This window comes from Oncorhynchus clarkii, chromosome 18, assembly GCF_045791955.1.
Source record: "Oncorhynchus clarkii lewisi isolate Uvic-CL-2024 chromosome 18, UVic_Ocla_1.0, whole genome shotgun sequence".
Taxonomy (NCBI): domain Eukaryota; kingdom Metazoa; phylum Chordata; class Actinopteri; order Salmoniformes; family Salmonidae; genus Oncorhynchus; species Oncorhynchus clarkii.
In genome coordinates, this window is record NC_092164.1 from 32,343,396 (window position 1) to 32,366,779 (window position 23,384).

At 42.0% G+C, this 23,384-nt stretch overlaps 2 protein-coding genes across 2 annotated transcripts; one reads left to right on the forward strand and one right to left on the reverse strand.

Moving 5' to 3' along the window:
- Nucleotides 1-1,132: 1,132 nt before the first annotated feature.
- LOC139373341 (putative hydrolase DDAH2) lies at nucleotides 1,133-8,738 on the reverse strand. The gene is made up of 6 exons (XM_071113748.1): nucleotides 8,474-8,738; nucleotides 6,534-7,177; nucleotides 6,105-6,293; nucleotides 5,128-5,247; nucleotides 2,390-2,533; nucleotides 1,133-2,068 (listed from the first exon to the last, which is right to left on the reverse strand). Exons 2-6 carry the CDS (start codon nucleotides 6,816-6,818, stop codon nucleotides 1,952-1,954), a joined length of 855 nt encoding a protein of 284 aa, XP_070969849.1. The 5' UTR covers nucleotides 6,819-7,177; nucleotides 8,474-8,738; the 3' UTR covers nucleotides 1,133-1,951.
- Nucleotides 8,712-15,219, forward strand: LOC139373342 (prostate stem cell antigen-like). The gene is made up of 3 exons (XM_071113749.1): nucleotides 8,712-10,718; nucleotides 11,016-11,135; nucleotides 14,630-15,219. Exons 1-3 carry the CDS (start codon nucleotides 10,667-10,669, stop codon nucleotides 14,839-14,841), a joined length of 384 nt encoding a protein of 127 aa, XP_070969850.1. The 5' UTR covers nucleotides 8,712-10,666; the 3' UTR covers nucleotides 14,842-15,219.
- The last annotated feature ends 8,165 nt before the right edge of the window (nucleotides 15,220-23,384 follow it).

Genomic DNA, 23,384 nt, shown 5'->3' on the forward strand with positions numbered 1-23,384 from the left:
TGGAGGGATCCAAATTGTAGAATTAATTACTTTATCTCCCTGGCATATTACATAATTTATGCAGCAGCATACAAGACATTTTTGGACTCACCGTTGTGCTGTGCTCACTTGAACAGGAAGGTGGCGCGGCAGTCCCTCAGGGCAAATTGTCTTAACTTTTTCATTAAAGTCTGATATTCTCTGGATTCATGGCGCTTTCAAGACAACTGGGAACTCAGAAAAAAAATCAAATTTTTTTCATGGCGCTCAGGGGAGGGGGCGAGCTTCCAAGTCAGGAACTCGGGCCTCTTTTTAGAGCTCTGACCTGAAGATCACTGGCGTCATGATTCGACCTTGTATTTTTTCACAGTTATCTTGAACTCACCAAAGTCTAATATTTCCCAGTTTCCTTGAACGCAGCAGAAGTCATGCTGGATTGACAGGATAGCCAATGTATTCTACCTTTTCTGTCCCATGGTGTTGCGTGTGAATGTCTCCTTTTAAGCTTGGTAAGGAGACCCTTAAACCCAGACCACACACCCCCTCAACCGAATAGCAGGCAGGGGAAGCAAAATAGTGATTGCTTTGCAACGCTTTGCGTTTAGCTACGGATTCCTTCCAAACCACCCAAATGTTGAATTTTCAATTTCCAACTTGTGTAATGTTTATGTCCAATGGCCGATGAGCACCGATACGTTTTATCTATAATTTCTCTTAATCCTTTTCAAGGATTAAAAAGGATTTGCAGTAGATTGTCGACATGTTTCCTGATGATGACTACTTGTCTAACTTGCTAGCCAAGATTTTGAAAGTATGATGTTGACATGATCAGTCCAATCAAAGCTATGGTAGATATAATGTGATGAGGTAATTTTATCTGTGGCCAATGACCTTGAGCATACTAATGGCCACTTCTAATGTAAATCTATGGCAGCACCCAAGAGGGCTTGAACTTTCTAGCTCTCCCTGTAGATTTTGTGGTGCCATACTGTCCCCATGAGTGACAGAACACTGAACCAATCACGGCGCAACTAGAAGATTACCAACCCCTACGCTCTGTATTTTCCACAGGCTGTCCCTACACCACAGAAAGTACTGAGAGAATGAAACACCTGCATTTTGGATCTGCCTTACTCAAAAAAGCTAAATAAGAGACCATGTTTGTATGCAGCTTTATTAACTCAACACATTTTGATAACTGATAACATGCAAAACAGGCAACAAAAAAAAAGTGCTCTGCCCCACCTGCCCTGAAATTTGCAAAAGGCCTATACAACGATAGACAGAATCCATAGAATCTATACAACGGATGTGCCCATTTAAGTCAGGACTGGCAGCCACTGTGAGTGTACCCATGTGTTTACCAGTCAAATTGACATGGTTAGCGGTGGCAAGTCCCTTCTATGGATTATATTTCTATGGCCGCAACGTAACAACAGCCTACTTACTCTGAGCGCAGAGAGTGTGGTTCGGAGGATGGATCAGACATTTTGGATAATGGCAGCAAGTCTTGTTATATAATATAGGGATATAAAACTGATTTGGCTATGCTTTTGTCTCCAGAGAGCATCTCTGTAGAGCTGGGCCCGTATACATTACGCCTACATTTCAAATCTAGAGCCTATTAAAGATCCTCAAGCCACACTGCACTCTTTCCACAGAAGGGGAACCCTCTTTAGCCCCATTTAGTGCTATCCGGGATGCTTGAGACATCCCTACCTACCCTAAACTTAACCCTAAACCATACAACCTACCTAACCTTAACCATACCTCTAACCTTAACCCTTACCGTAACAGTTTTAAAATGTCAACTTCAATGGGGTGACGTCAGAGTTGCGATGTCCCAAGGATACAGTTTAGACTTTTCCCTTTAGCCCCTGGCCCAACAGTTGGACATTTTCTTTATGTTCATTTGTATTTTCCTATAGCCAATGAAGGTCTATGTGTTTACTATGGGAGAAGGGCAGGGTATTCAGAAGTTCGGCTTCCTATTGATAAGTAGGCAGAATGAAGACAGATGGCCTCCGAGCTTGGAGGCCTCGCTGCACGCTGTAGGGAGGAGGGTGTAGCCTGTCAGCTTCTGGAAGGCCTGTGGGGTGGGGGTGGAGAGAATACCGTTTTATTACATCCACATTTATGGGGAGAAGCTTCAGCCGATGTCCTCGACCGCTGGTTGACAAGCTTTTGTGTTTAGCCTGCGTTCCTTGTTCTACCGTGTACTTCATGTGATTATTTCATGGTGTATTGCAGCAGGGTGGAAAATTAATGCCTATATCATGGCACATTTGGGATTGAGTCGAGAGGGATTTTGTATTGAAAATATAATCTCTTATATGCCAAAGACCCAATACGGTGGATATAAAAAAAAGTATAGCTTAGTAAAGTAGCCTAAAGACAGCTGTTCACTCACAGGGACACTGTCAGGACACTCCTCAGTGGGCGGGTGAAGCAGGTAGTCCACTTTGGAGGGGCCCCTGACATAGACACAGTTAGCTGCTGCGCCCTCCGGGACCGTGAGCACTTCGTAGTGGTGATCAGTCAGCTGCTCCATCATCTACAAAAAACACAGAGGCAGTGCTAACAAAATTAGCATGACAGCAGCGGCCAGGGTCTGTTCACATTTGAGTAGCCCACACAGGGAGAAGCTGAACTGGGCAAGAGCCAATCATCTCTGGATGGGGACCAAATGGATCACAATCACTTGGGTAATGTGAGCAAATAGGGCTCTAAACAACACAATGACATTTTAAAAACAGCCCAACAAAGCTTGCTTTATCATTTACATTTTCATCTGAGCAGAGACATAAATACTGGGCTGGAGAATTTTCAGTCGATCACTTTGCATGTCTGAATGGCAGTTTGTTGTGGCAAGCAGAATGTACAGTTGAAGTTAGAAGTTCACATACACCTTAGCCAACTACATTTATAATCCGTTTTTCACAATTCCTGACATTTAATCCTAGTAAACATTCCCTGTCTCAGGTCAGTTAGGATCACCACTTTATTTTAAGAATGTTAAATGTCAGAATAATAGTAGAGGATGATTTATTTCAGCTTTTATTTCTTTTATCACATTCCCAGTAGGTCAGAGGTTTACATACTCAATTAGTATTTAGTAGCATTGCCTTTAAATTGTTTAACTTGGGTCAAACATTTTGGGTAGCCTTCCACAAGCTTCCCACAATAAGTTGGGTGAATTTTGGCCCATTCCTCCTGACAGAGCTGGTGTAACTGAGTCAGGTTTGTAGGCCTCCTTGCTCACACACACACTTTTTCAGTTCTGCCCACAAATGTTCTATAGGATTGAGGTCAGGGCTTTGTGATGGTCAATCCAATACCTTGACTTTGTTGTCCTTAAGCCATTTTGCCACAACTTTGGAAGTATGCTTGGGGTCCTGACTGATGTCTTGAGATGCTGCTTCAATATATCCACATACCTTTCCTCCTCACGATGCCATCTATTTTGTGAAGTGCACCAGTCCCTCCTGCAGCAAAGCACCCCCACAACAAGATGCTGCCACCCCTGTGCTTCATGGTTGGGATGGGGTTCTTTGGCTGGCAAGCCTCCCCCTTTTTCCTCCAAACACAACGATGGTCATTATGGCCAAACATCAGACCAGAGGACATTCCTCCAAAAAGTTGCAAACCGTAGTCTGGCTTTTTTATGGCGGTTTTGGAGGACTGGCTTCTTCCTTGCGGAGTGGCCTTTCAGGTTATGTCGATATAGGACTCGTTTTACTGTGGATATAGATACTTTTGTACCCGTTTCCTCCAGCATCGTCACAGGGTCCTTTGCGGTTGTTCAGGGATTGAGTCACACTTTTCGCACCAAAGTACATACATCTCTAGGAGACAGAACGCGTCTCCTTCCTGAGCGGTATGACGGCTGCATGGTCCCATGGTTTCATACTATTGTTTGTAGAGACGAACGTGGTACCTTCAGGCGTTTGGAAATTACTCCCAATGATGAACCAGACTTGGAGGTCTACAATTTTTTTTCCTAAGGTCTCTTGCTGATTTCTTTTGATTTTCCCATGATGTCAAGCAAAGAGGCACCGAGTTCGAAGGTAGACCTTGAAATACATCCACAGGTACACCTCCAATTGACTCAGATGATGTCAATTAGCCTATCAGAAGCTTCTAAAGCCATGATGTAATTTTCTGAAATTTTCCAAGTTGTTTAAAGGCACAGTCAACTTACATGGAACCCAAACCGGCTGCGCGCGTGCACCATCGTGCATACATTTATTTTGTCCCCCCACACCAAACGCGATCATGACACGCAGGTTAAAATATCAAAACAAACTCTGAACCAATTACATTAATTTGGGGACAGGTTGAAAAGCATTAAACATTTATGGCAATTTAGCTAGCTAGCTTGCACTTGCTAACTAATTTGTCCTATTTAGCTAGCTTGCTGTTGCTAGCTAATTTGTCCTGGGACATAAACATTGAGTTGTAATTTTACCTGAAATGCACAAGGTCCTGTACTCCACCAATTAATCCACACAAAACGGTCAACCGAATCATTTCTAGTCATCTCTCCTCCTTCTTGGCCTTTTCTTCTCTTGACTTTATATTGTGATTGGCAACTTTCTAAATTAGGTGCATTACCGCCACTGACCCATTTCGTCTTTCAGTCACCCACGTGGGTATATACATTGAGTAGATGGCACCTGCTTCTATAAACCAATGAGGAGATGGGAGAGGCAGGACTTGCAGCGCGATCAGCGTCACAATTAGAACTGACTCCTATTTCAACCTTGGCAACGCAGACGCTCGTTGGCGCAATAATTTAATATAGATTTCTAAATTTATTTTTGCAACGCGAGCGGTGTAGTCAGCCTGTTAGTGTATGTAAACTTCTGACACACTGGAATTGTGATACAGTGAATTATAAGTTAAATAATCTGTCTGTAAACAATTGTTGGAAAATTACTTGTGTCATCATGCACAAAGTAGATAACCGATAACCGTCCTAACCGACTTGCAAAAACTATAGTTTGTTAACAAGAAATGTGTGGAGTGGTTGAAAAACGAGTTTTAATGACTTCAACCTAAGTGTATGTAAACTTCCGACTTCAACAGTACATGGATAGAGAGCTACTGTATATTAGTTCACCATCTTTCTCTCGGACACACACTCACCCGGAGGGTCTTCTTGGCCCCATCACTGTCGCTGATGATGATAGTATCAGGACCTCCCATAGAGCAGATGTTCTTTAGACGAGTTCCCTCACACACTGGCACCGTGGACACAGTGAAGTCCTACAACGAGGACAGAGATGGTAAGAACATTAAGTGGCCTATAAAATGTTGTAGATTCTAAAATATTATTCTTATTGTGCACACAGGGACCCAAAGAAAAAGATTTATCTTTGAATTACTTTTTAACATGATCATGTACTTGGACATCAAATCAAGTAATTCATCAGATAGATTAGATAATACTCTGTAAATATTGCATGCAAAAAGCAACACCAGGAAAGCAGACAGACGGCAGACAAACAAAGACCCAAACACAATGGTGTAGTTTGCATGCCCTACCAGGAGTGATATTGAATATCGAAATCCAACAAGTTATGGTATTGACTACTGTTATAAGTCCATTAAAATAAACAGACCTGACTGTGAAAATCTAATTTTGTTTAGTTTACGTGAGCATGGTAGAGAATTAAGAAGTATGCATTTTCTTTGTACATTCATACTTTCCCATCCATCTCTTTCTACCCTCACACAAGTTAACTCACACGTGGACAGATATATACACACACATAGCTGCCATAAATGCACTTAGCAAGAGGAAGCCATCAATACTAATGGCGCTACTGTGGACCATGTCAAATCACAAGGGGCTTCCTGGTATGATCATCACCATCCCTGACCAATGGGACATAGCTTGCTCTTCCATCATTTGTCTTTGAGCCATGAATCTCATAATACAATAGAACAATGGCCACCTGCTCATCTCTGCTGCAACACATGGGCTCTGTCCCAATTAGTCTTTCCTAGATTCTTTATGTCCTCTTTGCTTGCCACCTCAGAACACATTGGAGGAGAAGGTTGGAGGGTCTTTGGATCTTGTCCTCGCATGTGGTTTGAGAAAGGAATCAAGCTATACTCACTCTGAAAGTGTCGGCCAGAACCTCAGCTCCTCTGTGGTTGGTGTGAGAGGAGATGCCCACAAAGAACTCCCTGCCAGTGAAGAGCACGTCGCTGCCCTCCAGCGTGGCCCCTACGGAGCCTCCCTCCTCTGCCCCCAACTCCACCACTGTCAGGTTCAGCTCCGACATCACCCTCCTCACCGCTTCAGCCTGAGGAAGAGAGGAGAAAGGGACAGGGAGGGAGAGAAAGAAAGGAGAAGTCAAACTGACTCTACGGCAACATTAATCTATAATTAAAACATAAATAACAACAATATAAATCAATAGTTGAGACAGAACTACAACACGTTTAATGGAATGATTCACAACATACACAAATCTCGTTCATCTAGGTTAAAAAAAGTCAGCGATACAGAGAAGTATTTCTCAGTTGTTGTGGTCAGTGTTTACCTCTCTGCGTCTCTGCTGTTTGAATGGCCTGGTGATGAGTGCCGTGTCTCCCTGTATCACAGCTACATCCTCTATCCTCCAACTCTCTGGTAGCTCCGGGTCAGCAGGGATCTCTATGAGCTGCAGCCCCACCTTCTGTCTCAGTGCCCCCGTCAGAACCCCAAACTGACGCTGTGCCTTGGCCAAGTCCGTCGTGGTTTCCTCATTATCGACCTTCCCAAAGGTCTCTGGGATGCCCCGCACCACTGCGTGGGTGAAGCAGCCGTACGGCAACACGCTCGCCATGATGTGTGTGTGAGAAAGAGAGGGTGTGTGTGTGGGAAGGTGTGGGAGTACCCTGGCTTTGGGCTAGTATTGGTGTTCTGCCACTACAAGGCAGAACAGAAGTGTGTTTGCCACTAGATGAGTGGGTGACAATTGTTGTCAGAGTGTGTTCCCAACTGTTTGAGAAGCTGTGAGGTGTGATGGCAAGACCAGCTGGACACTAAAGGGATGTGATAGTGCGAATCAGCAGCTCTATGGGGAGTCTGTCATCAGGCAGGAAAACACACAGGAGAAACTCTTCATCCCTGTTCTTCCACTTCAGTGATTAGCCACTCCAATACCAACTGCAAAGTTCCAGGGAGGTAAATATGAGTTTCAGTCTGAAAGAAAGGAGGGAGATATTATTTAGGGCTTTTGATGAGAAGGATAAAGCACGTTAGTACATGCTCAGTGACTCATTAGATGAAAGTTCCTGTGATCACTTGTGTCTGCTCTACTGCACGCATTTCACTCTCTTCAACTGTAGGACATATAGTAGGCTACCAATTCTGTCTGGAACTTAAGATGTTTTCCTCAGAAAGACAATGGTCTGTTTTGTGGTGCTGCTGGCATTGGACAGTTGGCATGAAGAAAAAAAAACGGCATAATCTCAAGTGTTCAGTGTCCACCATTTGCCATTGAATACTTGATTTAGTCCAACTAAATAATAATTATTCAATCATTTGTAATGTTACTTCTCTAACTTATTATTTCATAGAGACACTATTCTTATGTCAAGTTGAACCAGAATTAATACAGAGAACAGAGTGGACTGGAGAATGCTGACAAGAGCTGCATTGTTCAAGGGCAGATTATTTGAGCTCAACATTCTACAATGGTCTTGCAATGGCAAATCAATCAGCTCGTTGGCTACAGTTTAGAGACACTCCCTGCTTTATTTTCATCCTGTTGTGAATCCCAGCGCCAATATTATGTTTGCTTAAACGACTGCTCTCTCTCCCTGCTAGGCACACGAGTTTACTAAACCAGAATGTTGGGCAATTTCAGGTTGACCCCTCTTAACATTTTGACGCAACAAGTGTTGCAGGATTGCGCCTATATGTTCAGATGCTACCTACATATATGGTATTCTGGATAATTCATAGAAAATAGCCATTCACGGCGGAATTTGAGTAATTATCAGACAATAACAAACTAAAAGTGATGTCTCTCAATATTGATTTTTAGGAATGTAACCTACCTAAACCTCAAATCAAATGAATACAACTAGATTTCGGAATATTTCTCAAATGTATTTCATTTTGTTATGTTTTTTTAATCATCCCGTGCCAGCCATCTGCAGAGTAACCAAACAAGTTATTCGAAAAGCATCTAACATTGGTTGGCTGCAAGAGCTCATCACGCCCAGTGCAATGTTAAGATGTCTACTTTATTATTACTTTTACAGAGGTTAATCACATTCAGTTATTCCGCCATGTCTTTAATCGTATGCCTATTTTCTCTGTTTTTTCTTTCAATTTCAAAAACCTATCCCGTTATTATCTTCTCTTCTATATTTCCCTTTACCCGGCGCCCTGTTCACCCCTTCATCCCCCACTTCCCTTCCCCCAACCGTCCTAATTCCCTCCGCTCAGGGAGAAAAGTAGGATATTAATCACGATAGATTTGCTTCTTACCTTGTATGAAAGTGCAGATCGAATAGAATTCAGCAACCAGAGTGCAACTCGCAACTGATTCGGACTTCTGTCACTTTAAGAAAGTAAATTTGACAGCTAATCTTTTCGTAAAATGTTGCCCAAACCAGTTGAAATGTTGCTGTAACGTAAACTCGTTCAATGCAGAACACAGATTGATTTCAAGTGGTTTTCGGAGAGATTATTGCACCGGATTCATATTTTCTCCCTGATTCATTGTTTCCAAGTGTGCCACACCCCCGCTCCCTCGCCAATTTTGTATCCGCCCATTCTACAGATTAACGTCAACAGTTCTATCAATTCGCAATGTTAAATTGTATATAGTCACATTATTACTTCGCACGCTTTCGGGGCTTTTTTATAGACCCAATACGATTGACTATTCAACTTTGTGTCTTTGTGTCTGTGTATGTGTCTTGTTAGAGTCTAGTCTTTGTCTGCAAAAAATAATCCTGTTTTATTCTGCAATATTGGTCATATACTTAACCACGCAGTGGAGAAAGATATGATGGAGTTACACAACATAGTCTGTCAACATGTATATTTGTCTTGGAGAATTAAGGACAGGTTTCTAATTTATTATCAATGCTAGTGGTTTATCACACTTCCCGAGGTTCGGCCTCAGATTGATAAACATGACTCTGTCTCAAATTTGAGATAATCATCTCTGGTTAAATGGTAAACACTCAAACAGACCCGCTAGTGACAGATGGACTGTGACCTGCAGACAGGACAGTGCAATGTTCGTCTAGCGACTGGCATATGTTACTGAAATCAAAACGGTCAAAACAGTCAACTGCAGACTTGATTGGGAGTCAGAAGAAAATTATAATTTGATGACAAGAGAGAGAGAGACACACACAAAGACAGAGAGCAATAGAGACATACACACACACACAAAGACAGAGAGCAATAGAGACATACACACACACACATAGGACATAGACAGGATTAAGGAAGAACACCATCTGTCAGCCCATCTCCAGGCCTCACAAAACATCCTGTTGAAATACAGTGGCGGAGGATCTGTATTCTACGCATCAGCACTAGCATGAGCCAACTAGTTCAACCCTGTAACCTCCCTTCCGATAGCAAAGCATTTTCCAAAGGAAAACTAAAAAACAAGCAGTTCTTATTGGACAAGTTCATGTAGTGCCTCCCTGTTTCACACTGTTTTCTCACATTTTGTGCTTAATGAACGTGACCCTAGCCTATCTAATATTTATCCACAGTGGAGTGGGTTTCAGGAAGGCTGGCTGTACATGGTGTGTTTAATGACTGGTAAACAATTTATCCGGCCTTAGCCCACCCCTATCACAAGACTCCTGTCACTTGACTATCCTCCCTGCTCACCTCACGGCACTCATTAGGGAGTTATGGATAATGCAGTTACTTCCTCTCTCAGTCTGTCTGTCTGTCTCTTAGTTACTCTTTTTCTTTCTTAGTCATTCCCTGTCTGTCTGTCTGTCTCTTTATTATCTCATGCATAAATTGAATGCAAAAGCTTCTCAGCAAGAAATACTCTTGTGTAAAATGCATAATGCTATATTGTAGGTTTCACATACAGTGCATCCCCTCCACTCTTTTTACTGTGCCTTCTGTATCCACATCTGTGGGTGTAGACTTCATTATGGACATGATGTATAACTTCCCTTGCTATTTTTGATTCAGTACAATATAAATCACCACCACATTTTGTTGTTTTCTTAAAGGAAGGACCTCTGTAAATCCCCCTTTTAGACAGATTTTGACAAATTATACTGGGAGCGTGTGTTAGCACACCACACGGATACCATCCAAATTCAATTAGGAGAGTTTTGGGTGGAGACCTTGACTCCCAATGTGTCTGGTTGGTCAGAAATAAAGAGGACCAGACATGGGGAGGTAGATTGAGGGAATTTACAACTGACCATTTGAGGACAATACAACTGACATCTGGTCACTTATTGCGTTATCAGAGAGGGAAATATCACAGTAGGAAAATACATGTAGTTGACTGGGAGAGAAAGACTGAGAGTTGGATGGATTTGATACTGACTTGGAAGGAAGGCAAGGGAAATTCAATTTGGGAGTAGAGCGAGGCTGAAGATATTAGGCAGGGGCGTTGACCAAAACAACAGAAGAGTTTGTAATATCTTCCAAAGTGCCAAAGGATCAACTTCTAGGACTTCTGCGATGTCTCATCCACAACTGTTTCTTCTTTTCCTGTGCTGTCTTCCTCTGGCAGGTATGTAAGAAAAGGAGGATCATGCATAGGAATACTCAATTCAATATGACAAAGTATTTTTGTTTAACAAGGACAATTGTCTTTTTAGATTCGACCCATATCGCGATAGCAGGAGATAAGATAAGATACATTAGCCAGTCAGCCAAAAAGTTCAGAAGAAAAGCAATACCTCTAGTGCTGAGTTGTCTTTTTTCCCTCCACCTTAAGTACAATGTTAGTGTTATACCCCTATTAGTATGATGTATATCTTATAATTGATACATAATCTTAATGTATGTTGGTCCCCTTCCTTCTTAGCACCTCTGTGTTGTTACACATGTGTGTTTCCTGCCATCTCTCCCATGGACTGCCTCAAGTTCCCCCAGGAGTGTCCTGCTGGACAGCGCTGCCTAGCTAGCACTGCAGTGGGGACGCGAGGTGAGTGCAGACTGTGGGTGTTTGTGTGTGTATATACATTCTTGCATGCGTGTGCGTGTGTGGGCATTGGGGACAGTATTGGGTTTCTGGTGGAGGTGGCATGACATATTGTGTTAATGACAAATACAATGAAGCCTATGTTCCGTGATTGTGCGTTGGATTGAATAACAAACTTGAGTGTCACTGCAATTGTGTTGTGTCAACTGAAGTTGAAGAGTTAAGTGTGGGAGATATTTTATGGTCCACTATGCCTGCCTAGACTTGCCTTTCTACTAGGTATTCAAAAGACTAGCTAAAAATGCTAACTGTCACCACTATCTCTCGTTAGCTCCCTAATTCCTGTGATGCCAGGAAATGATCTGCTGCGCTCAGTGGGTGGGATACAGGATTCTGTGTGCCTCTTAGGATATGAGGAGGATAAGAGGAAATGGAATGCTCTGAAAACACAGACAATGTCTTTCTTGTTAAAGAGTTTTTGTAACATAACTCAATGGAGGTCAGTAATTTGCAGTGGTTGAATGTATTGTGTTTAACACCTTTCTAAATGCAGAGCTGGTGTGGCCTACCCGCTGACACCTGGTGGGCCAATTGTTTTAGCCTCTTAGGATGACAGTAATACGTCACAATGCCTGCCAGTCTAGCATTTACACGGTCATCTCCTCTTGCCTCTATTTCATTCAGTGCACTGACGAATAGGCCTACACCAGGGGTGTCAAAGTCAAATGGACGGAGGGCCAAATAAAAAAATCAGCTACAAGACGAGGGCCGGACTGTTCGAATGTTCATTGAAAAATTTTTAAATGACGCATATAGTCTAGTGAACCTAATTGAACCTACTGAAAACCTAACAAATATATTACAATATGATCAGATAAATAAAGCAATATTTTCTTATGGCTCTGTCAGTAATCTTTAATTTTCAACAGACACAAAAGACAAATTTCCTTTATATAAATATCCCCATAACATGAACATTAAATGAAAGAAACCGGTATTCAAGGCACCATCAGTAGACTATATTTTCTATTTTAGCAAAAGTGGGCTAAATTTACTTCAAAGAAAAAACAATAATAGCAATTTTCTATCATCCACTCAACTGAAATATTTTTAAAATATAATTGGATTGAAATACAAAAAAATAAAGTGCAAAAATCTATTAATCAAAAACAACACTTTGTTTAAGGAGAAGTAACATGCAGTGAAAACAAATATTAAATTTTAACTTTTAAACTTGAACTGAGTAAAAACTCTAAATATGTGATTGCACAGTAATGTTCACTTGTTTGAGGTTGAGGGTGATACTTGGTGGTGTCCCATCTTTTCCACAAGTTCATCAATGTTCGGGGTAAGGCTCTGAGCTGAAGAAATCCTCAGAATTGAGTGGAGGTGTTCAGCAGTAAGTCGACTTCTGTGTGATGTTTTGTTCAGGTTCATCAAAGAAAACAGTTGTTCACACAGGTATGTGCTGCCAAACATAGACAACGTTTGAGCAGCCTGGATGCGCAGCTGGGGCATTGTGCCGGGGAGGAAACGGGCGAACTCCGCAGCACCCACTGCCGCATATTTTGCCCTCAGTGCATCATTGCATTGGAGGTCAATCAACTCCATTTGGAGGTTTGGTGGTGAGCTTTCCACGTCAACAGCAAATGGGTTACCGAGCAGTTCCAACCTGCTTTTTTGTGCTTCAAAGTCAGCAAATCGGCGTCGAAAGTCAGCGGCAAGCATACCTATTTTATCAGCCAACTGTGTGCTCGGGAACGCACTGGTAGAGAGCTTCTCTTTCATGGTCTGGCAGCTGGGAAAGTGGCTCAAATTTTCTTTCCGCATCTGCGTCTCCCACAGAGTCAGTTTGGTTTTAAATGCCTTCACTGTACTGTACATATCAGAGATGACACGATCTCGACCCTGCAGCTGCAAGTTTATTGCATTCAGATGACTCGTAATGTCACACAGAAAAGCCATTTCACACAGAAACATTTCGTCTCGGAGTTGTGTTGTGTCTTTCCCTTTGCTGTCCAAGAACAGACAAATCTCCTCACGAAGCTCGAAACATCTTTGAAGCACCTTTCCCTGGCTTAGCCATCGCACCTCTGTGTGATAAGGCAAATCACCATGCTCCGTTTCTAACTCCGTCAGAAATGCCTTGAACTGGCGGTGATTCAAACCTTTGGCTCTGATAAAGTTAACTGTGCGCGTGATGATGCTCATTACATGCTCCATTTTCAAGGCTTTACCGCACAACGCTTCCTGGTGTATGATACAATGATAAGCTGTCAGCTCACCTGTCGCGTTTTCCTCTTGCATCTTTTCCTGTATCTTCGCCACCAGTCCGCTCCTGTGTCCACACATCGCAGGTGCTCCGTCGGTTGTCAAACCCACGAGTTTTTCCCAAGGCAGCTCCATCTCATTTACACATCTTGACACCTCTTCATACAAATCATGCCCCGTAGTTGTGCCATGCATAGGACGTAAAGCCAAAAACTCCTCTGTCACGCTTAGGTTGGACTCCACTCCGCGGATGAAAATTGACAACTGGGCAATGTCAGAAATGTCGGTGCTCTCATCCACAGCCAAGGAATATGCAATAAAATCTTTTCCCTTTTTCACAAGCTGCTCTTTTAGATTGATGGACAACTGGTCTACTCTCTCGGCAATGGTGTTTCTGCTCAGACTCACATTTAAAAAGAGTTGCCTTTTTTCTGGGCAAACTTCGTCACAAACTTTAATCATGCAGTTTTTGATGAAATCCCCCTCCGTAAATGGCCGGGCTGATTTAGCGATCTCTTCTGCCAAAATAAAACTGGCCTTGACAGCAGCCTGGCCTTGTGATTTGGCTTTTTTGAACAGAGCCTGTCGAGATTTGAGGCCTCGTTTTAATTCCTCTGCCTTTTGTAGCCTTTGTTCCATGTCCATATTCTTGTTTTTGTCCGCGTGTTTCGTTTCATAATGTCGTCTCAGATTATACTCTTTCAGTACCGCCACACTTTCTCCACACAGAAGACACACAGGTTTTCCAGCTACCTTCGTGAACATATACTCCGACTCCCACCTTGTTTGAAACCCCCGGTTCTCAGTATCCACCTTCCGTTTTGCCATTTTTGATGGGTATCTGAAAGTTAATTTTACTGTGATGCTGACGACTGCTGTGCCAATAAATATTGAAATGAAGCAGCCTACTGCTCGGTGCGTCACCTTTGCATTGTGGGAAATGTAGTATTGGTGCGTGTAAAAGATCTGCGGGCTGCCGGCTTGCTGCGGGCCGGTTCTAATAATAAATCAAGATCATCCCAGGGGCCGTAAAAAACCTTCTTGCGGGCCGGATGTGGCCCGCGGGCCTTGACTCTGACATATGTGGCCTACACGTACTGAAGTGAAATAAAGTATACTGTACTGTATGGATCCAACTCCAAGTCTGGGTTAACTGACTATTAGTAGTGCTAAACTCATTCTGTGTTTTGAGTACTATTGGTATTACCCTTCTCTCCCATCTGTAGGCTCCCTGCGTCTGGTCCTGTATGAGAAGAGCTGTGCCATTCCCTCCCAATGTGGTCTGTCTGGGGAGAAACATACTGCAGGCCTGAACTTCACCTACCACAACAACTGCTGTGACACTGACCTGTGCAACGGGGCTATGGCCCATGCTGCCCCCATCTGGAGGGGAGGTGCACTGTGTATCCTGCCTATTCTCTCTCTCATACAGGGCTGATATACTGATTTATTGCATGTTATATGAAAATGCACTATCGTACAATAACATGCACAACCTATATATGTCATGGCGTGAATCCCACTAACCAAAACAATCTTAGTATAGACATACACAGTGTGACAAACTGACAGTGCCTCGTTTACATGAGCTGCTTACAGACAATAGACACACACACACACACACACATATCACACTATTTTAATGACAACGTAACTAGAGACAAAACATAATGTTGATGAAAATGGTACTTTGTTAAGAACCTTTGTTTAAATATGGGTTAGCTTTCTAATGTTTAGACTTTTCAACTGTGCTATATTTAACATTACCTTGTTGGAAAATGACTGGCAGCAATTAATAAACAGACAAACAAAACAAAACAATTGTGTTTTTAATGTCGATCTCTTAATGTGAATTAAGAAATGACTGTGTCTTTTCAGGGTGATTGAAACATACAAAAGAAGTTAAAAAGAAATGTCAGTCTCATACTAAGTTGATTGACATCCTCTGTAGAGATCTAATGAAATGTCATTGATTCAATGTCCACAACGTGATCTTGGTTAAATGCAACTGCCATTGATTGAAATGGAAGGTGAAGATAAGGGAGGAAATATGTCGAAGAAAGAATACATTAAAAGTAGGAATAAAAAAATAAAAATAAAATACGTTTTCAAATGACGATACGTTTGAGTAGGAGGAAAGACAACATTAAAGAAGAATAGGACTGCGTTCCTGCACACGGTTCCAACACCATCCTCAAGACACCACGGTGGTAGGCCTGATCAGTGACAATGACGAGTCAGCCTACAGGAAGGTAAAGCACCTGGCTGCATGGTACGCTGACAACAACCTGGCCCTCAATGCAAAGAAAACCAAGGAGCTCATTGTGGATTACAGGAAGTCTAAAAGCTGCAACCACGCCCCAGTTCTCATTGATGGCACTGAGGTGGAGCGTGTGCCCAGCTTCAAATTCCTGGGTGTCTACATCTCCGAGGACCTCTCCTGGACCCTCAACACCTCAACCCTGGTCAAAAAGGCACAGCAGCGCCTGTACTTTTTGAGGAGGCTGAAGAAGGCCCGCCTGTCTCCCAAGATCCTGGTGAACTTTTACCGCTGCACGGTCGAGAGCAATCTGACTAACTGCACCACAGTGTGGGTTGGCGGATGCTCCATAGCTGACCGGAAGGCCCTGCAACGGGTGGTGAAAACCGCCCAGCACATCACTGGTGCCATTAGCTCCCTGCCGTCGTAGACCTCCAGCGCAAGCGGTGTCTATGTAGGGCGCGCGACATCATCAGGTCCCTTCACATCCATGCTACAAACTGTTTGCCCTCCTACCATCAGGCAGGCAGTGCAGGTCTCTACACTACCGCACTAGCAGGCTCAAGAACAGTTTCTTTCCAGCTACTGTAACCCTGATGAACTCTGTGCCACGGCACTAGCCATATCCACCCGTCCACATCTTAGTACTGCCTCTCAGGGACCTTGTTGCACTACTCTCTTTGCACTCTTCACCGTACTACTGGACTCTGACATTGCTGACATCTGATTAAGGACACATTTCAGTTGTACATCAACATGTCTACCTCGGTAACCTCATTGCTGCTCTCACTACATTTCAGTTGTACATCAACATGTCTACCTCGGTAACCTCATTGCTGCTCTCACTACATTTCAGTTGTACATCAACATGTCTACCTCGGTAACCTCATTGCTGCTCTCACTACATTTCAGTTGCATGTCTCCTTGCACTTTCAATTTGCCTTCATTGCACATTTATACATCCCACTTAATGACATACGTTGTACTTAAATGTTTCACTTGTACATTTTTTGCACTCTTTTATTTGCACTTCTGGTCAGATGCCAACTGCAATTTGTTGTAGTGTACTTGTACTTGTTCAATGACAATAAAGTTTAAACTAATCTAATCTAAATCTAATCTAATCTTACAATAAAAGGTAATAGTTGTTACAAGCTTCAGTAAAGGAAAATATTAGAATCCAACAAGCTGCATTGAAATGAAGACTTGGTCCCTTTTGAAAAATAGTCATGAGCAATGTTCCCTCAAATATTTTCCGGCACTGAGCAAACTTGAACATGGTGAAAATTCTTTGCAACTTCCAGTGCATGTTTACTGTGAACACCGAGGCTATACAGGCTTTAAGTTACAGTTTTAACATTGGTCATGTGGGCTACTGTGGCTATTCAATTAAAATGTAGGCCTACCAGAGTGGCCTACCACCAAAAACAATGCATCCCATAACAGTTTAACACGAAAATAGCTGTTATATCATTAATCCTACAGTAGCAACAAATGTATATATTCCATGAGACTTTTGAAGAAAAAAAAACATGCAACCTGTTCATCCACTTGTGCTTCTGAAAATGTTTGATGCAAGAAACCACTTTACAGAATAAAATGCATTATTATTCTCATACCATTATTACAGAGAATCAGACACATTATGCTACCATCTGCCTATTTGCTACGTAGTTTATTCAAGCCTGTCTCAAAATACAACACTGCCACTTTAAGACAAAAAAGCTCTAAATGACTCGCTTTTCAAAGACTTCTAGAAATGTACACGTTTTGCGCTCTTGCAGGAAGTAATCAATTTCCTATTATTGACTACAGATTATCTATAACTGGGCAAATGTCTCACTAACTAGCAAAGGATATGAACAAAATGTGCACACGTTGCTACATGCAGCTCTCGCTTTGATCTCAAAACAAGCAAATCTCACGACCGCTCATTCTGTAAACACATTCCAGTTCAAAGTGAATGGCAATGGTCTATTTGCATATAGGTCTACACCAGCTCTGATTGTTTATGCCGTGCCGGTCTGTGTAGAGTAGGGGCTGAGAAGTTCGTGTCAATGCAATATACTCCTATTTCGATGCATTCTGCCTACATCAAAATCTCTTGGATGTTGTAGTTCGTTTTGTTTGGGTATGTTGCATTGAAAGTGGCTAATATTGTATTTATTCGATCACAATTTCCACAGTAAAGGGAAACGTTGATAGTGTTAACAGGAATAACTCTCGAACAGTGGTCACCAACCTTTTCTGAGTCAAGATCACTTTGAGTCATAATGCAAGCCGAGATCTACCACTCTGATTTGTTTTTTGTATGACTTAAAAAACGTAAGCCTATGTAACATTAACCAATTAAAAACAGTACCGTAGCAATGAGGTGTGTGCAGTAAACTATAAAATCAATACATCATCACTGCATGTTGGCTTTGCCCATTGTTGTTCGGGACATTTTTTTAAAATTATATAAAAAAAATTGAGGTAGGTTATTTGATTACTCCAGTAATAGATCCGTGGTTGTATTGCTTGTGAGGCATAACTGAGTGAGCATACTTTTAAATAAATCGCTTTTTATCTTTATTTTACTGGGCTGACGGTCAGTCTCAACGCAGGGAGAGCGCAGCAGACAGGGTCCGCCTCTCAAATATCACTCCGCTCACCCTTTCTTCAACTGACACTGACCAAAAACGGACAGTCTCCCTCCACTTGATGGCGAAACTCGAGTCGCAACGCATTCTTTCTGCCTCATGCACAAATTCATGTTGTTACTCCTATAAACAGAGAACGTGAAATATGAATTGATATTCCATACCCCAAAAGACAGTCTGTCTCTCTCTAGTCTAGTCTCTAGCTTTATTGTATGCCTGCTACATTAACTGCGGACACTGTAATCTGAGCCATCCGATTGGCGAGCGGTAAACAAAGTATGCACTTGATTTGCTCTCTGGGGCCGCCGGGAAAGCAGAGTTTGTAGCTTCAAACACACGAAACGCTTAAAAATGGCAACAGTTCGCATTCCGGCGCGCAGAGCAGCTGAAACGGGTGCACCTACCATCAACAGCCCGAGACGAATACAATAGAATAGGAACACAAGGCTTTATCGTTGTTTTTTTTACAGAAATGTTTGGCGATCGACTAGAAATGCTTGGGAGATCGACCAATCGATTGCGATCGACCGGTTGGTGACCAATGCTTTAGAAAGTTGAGTGAAGTTCAATCTCATGCTTCTCTCTGTGGGCTGATATTTAAATGCGGCAGTCCCTGGGGAGCTGCTGCGTAGCGGTCTCAAGGCTACAGGGAACATTGGCCATGACAGCAGGACTATAGACAATTGTCTGGTACAAGTTGGTCCATGGAAACCAAATAACACCAATAACATAAAGGATTCAAAAATAATAATGGATTTTATTAATGATTTTAAACTACAGACTCCCCATTGGGCACACACTGGTTGAATCAACGTTGTTTCAATGTAATTTGTCAGTGTATTGTGACTTGGAATCTGATATTTGTCACTGACTACTACCAATGTGCTATTTTAAGAGAGATTATTGAGAGATCTCATAACTAAATAGATTCACTGCAAGATGGTTAACCCATTTTTCCTAGGCCGTCATTGTAAATAAGAATTTGATCTTAACTGACTTGCCTAGTTAAATAAAGGTAAAATAAATAAATAAAATTGAAGTCATTCCAAAGGGTAGTTTATCAGAGCAAATTAAATGTAACTAACTTTTCTAAGTCAAATATCATCAATGATACTAGGCCTATGTAGTATTTGTGAAGTCATTAACAGCTATTCTTTCAATTCAACCCAGCGTTCAACTAAAAATAGACAATATAGGCTAGGGTTGAATAGAGGGAACCGGGTTACCAAGATTTACCAATATTTCCTGCCCAAACCCAATCCCTTTTCCAGGAATAAATAACTAAGAGAAACTGGTAAATTATTTAAATGAACAGCATGACCTTAAATGTAACTGTTAAACTGTAATCTGGTTTCTAGGAGTGCAGTCCACAATACATGTATCATCTCATCGTGTAGGCCTAATCCTATTCAAAAATGATGTACAGTGCATTCGGAAAGTATTCAGACCCTTTCACTTTTTCCACATTTTGTTACGTTACAGCCTTATTCTAAAATGGATGACATATTTTTTCAATCTACACAATACCCCATAATGAGAAAGCGAAAACAGGTTTTTAAAAATGTTTGCAAATATATATATAAAAAAACACAGAAATTCCTTATTTACATAAGTATCCAGACCCTTCGCTTATTAGACGCGAAATTGAGCTAAGGTGCATCCTGTTTCCAATGATCATCCTTGAGATATTTCTATAACTTGATTGGAGTCCACCTGTGGTAAATTCAATTGATAGGACATGATTTGTAAAGGCACACACCTGTCTATAAGGTCCCACATTTGACAGTGCATGTCAGAGCAAAAACAAAGCTATAAGGTTGAAGGAATTGTCCGTAAAGCTCTGAAACATGATTGTGTCGAGGCACAGATTCGGGGAAGGGTACCAAAACATTTCTGCAGTACTGAAGGATCCCAAGAACAGTGGCCTCCATCATTCTTAAATGGAAGAAGTTTGGAACCACCAAGACTTTTCCTAGAGCTGGCCACTCGGCCAAACTGAGCAATCAGGGGAGAAGGGCCTTGGTCAGGGAGGTGATCAACAATCCGATGGTCACTCTGACAGAGCTTTAGAGTTCCTCTGTGGAGTTGGGAGAACCTTCCAGAAGGACAACCATCTCTGCAGCACTCCACAAATCAGGCCTTTATGGTAGAGTGGCCAGACGAAAGCCACTCCTCAGTAAAAGGCACGACAGCACACTTGGAGTTTGCCAAAAGGCCAATAAAGGACTCTCATACCATGAGAAACAAGATTCTCTGGTCTGACAAAACCAAGACTGAACTCTTGGGCCTTAATGCCAAGCGTCACGTCTGGAGGAAACCCTGCACCACTCATCACTTAGCCAATACCATCCCTACGGTGAAGCATAGTGGTGGCAGGACCATGCTGTTGGGATGTTTTTCAGTGACAGGGACTGGGAGACTAGTCAGGATCGAGGGAAAGATGAACAGAGCAAAGTACAGATAGATCTTTGATGAAAACCTGCTCCAGACCTCTCATACATCAGACTGGGGCGAAGGTTCACCTTACAACAGGACAACAACCATTGCGACACAGCCAAGACAACGCAGGAGTGGCTTCGCGACAAGTCTCTGAATGTCCTTGAGTGGCCCAGTCAGAGCCCGGACTTAGACACGATCGAACATCTCTGGAGATATCTGAAAATAGCTGAGCAGCGATGCACCCCATCCAACATGACAGAGCTTGAGAGGATCTGAAGAGAAGAATGGGTGAAACTCCCCAAATACTGGTGTGCCAAGCCTGTAGCGTCATACCCAAGAAGACTCCAGGCTGTAATCATTGCCAAAGGTACATCAACAAAGTACTGAGTGAAGGGTCTGAAAACGTATGTAAATACGATTTTTCCGTTTTTTATCTTTAGTACATTTGCAAAAATGTCTATAAACCTGTTTTGAATTTGTCATTATGGGTTATTGTGTGTAGATTGATGAGGAAGAAAAAACTAATTAATCCATTTTAGAATAAGGATGTAACGTAACAAAATGTGGGAAAAGTCAAGGGGTCTGAATACTTTTGGAATGCACTGTATATGCCTGATATGCTTTAGAATAACATGGTTTTGGAGGGAAATACCAGGTTACCCTGGAGAAAAGTAATTTATTCTAGGGATGGAACATTTGTAAAATACAGGGAAAATATTTGTAAGATAAGCCTATGGTTTTAAGTTTGGTTGATTTCAAATGTAATTTTTAAGTTAATAATTAATATTTTGGATTCATTGCAACATTTACCTGGAGCTAACTCTGCAAATAGCACTGCTGGGTGATTTGAAAAGTCATCGTCAATTGATCAATAATATAATGATACTTTTAGCAAAACAATGTATCTTTAATTTACAATCTGTAGAAACCATGAGAATAGAAAGGTTCAGAACTTTTGTGAAACATCACAGCACAGTTGAAAAAGATATGGCACATAGAAATAGAAAATGGATGGTGTTCAGAGATAGATAGGAGGGGTTGAGTGGAGATGAAGTGTTGGGACTAAAAACAACAAGATAACTAATGTCAAATATACTGTGTCCGTAAAATGTTTACAGATTCAGAACTTTTGTGAAACAGCACAGTTAAAATTATATGGCAATCAGAAATCAGACAGGATGTTCTTCAAAGATAGATTCGAGGGTGTCTTGTTTTGCACACTTTGTACAAAATAATAAAATGCAGTACTACAGGATATTTCTTAACGTAGCTCTTTATTAGCTAGCTATAACTGGCATGTTCACGTATCGCCAACCAGGATCAAACTGCCTGTGACCTAACCGTTTGGGTGGTCTTAACGAATCATAGCACAGTACGACATGGCGGTAAAATGCATCCAATTACAATTCAGTATGTTTACACATATGAATATTACATACCCCTTATTTTAAAACAAAATAAACATGTTTACATATTCTAAGGGTTTCTTTTGAATACACGCTCTGTAGTTTGAACTCACGGTAAGTAACCATTTATATTGCATACTACACCAACTGAATCAACAGACTCTGAAACAATAATCCAACATACTGTTACTTTTCAAACAAGGGATTCTCAGCAACTCAGCTTTCACTGTAGAAATAACATCTTAACATTTCAAACAAATACAATACCAAAGCATTTCAAGTGAACGTTCAATAACAAGTTTACAGTCTGGAACTCTTTTAGGGCAGCGATCCGCCTACACCCTTTGACATTTCACAGGTCTAGGACAGCTCTTGGCTTGACCTCTCTTCCTGACCTTGTGCGATATGATGCTGAGCATGCTTCTGTGTCAGTCAACAGTTCTTGTGGTGTTGCAGGTAAGCATGGTGTATGTTGTGCTGTGTGTGTTTAGTCCATCAAGTTCTCTTTCAGGGGAACAGTTCATCTCATCAGTGTGTTGTTCTTTTGTGTTCAGTAGGTGATGACGATTGCGGCGGTACACCGCTCCTTCTGTGGTGCGGATGTGATATGAACGTTCAGTGTCAGCTGGCTGGATGACGACTGCTGGCTTCCAGAGGCCATGCTCCTGGATTCTAACTGACTCTCCGTCGATCAGTGGTGGCAGTGGTCTAGCTGACTTGTCGTAGTATCGCTTTTGTTGTTGTCTCTGTGCACGTTTTTCATGCATTTCCTTGTAGCTGACGACCTCAGGTTGCAGCTGCTGGTTGGTACTTGGAAGGATTGAGCGAAGTACGCGGCTCATCAACAGTTGGGCAGGTGATATAAAGTTGTCAACTGGAGTGTTGCGGTATTCAAGGAGACTGAGGTAGGGGTCTCTCTTGTCTGCTTTTGCTTTGTCCATGAGTGATTTAGCAATCTGCACAGATTTTTCAGCAAGGCCATTACTTTGAGGGTAATGCAGGCTTGAGGTGACATGTGTGAACTCCCATGCTTTTGTGAAGGATTCAAACTCATTGGATTTGTAACAGGGCCCATTGTCAGATATTAAAGTATCTACAATGCCATGCCTGGCAAAGGCTGCTTTCAGCTTCAATCACAGCTGCAGATGTGGTGCTGTGAAGCTTGTTGAGTTTGAAGTATCTGCTGTAGTAGTCCACTGTTACGATGTAGTTCTCGTTGTTCCAGGTGAACAGA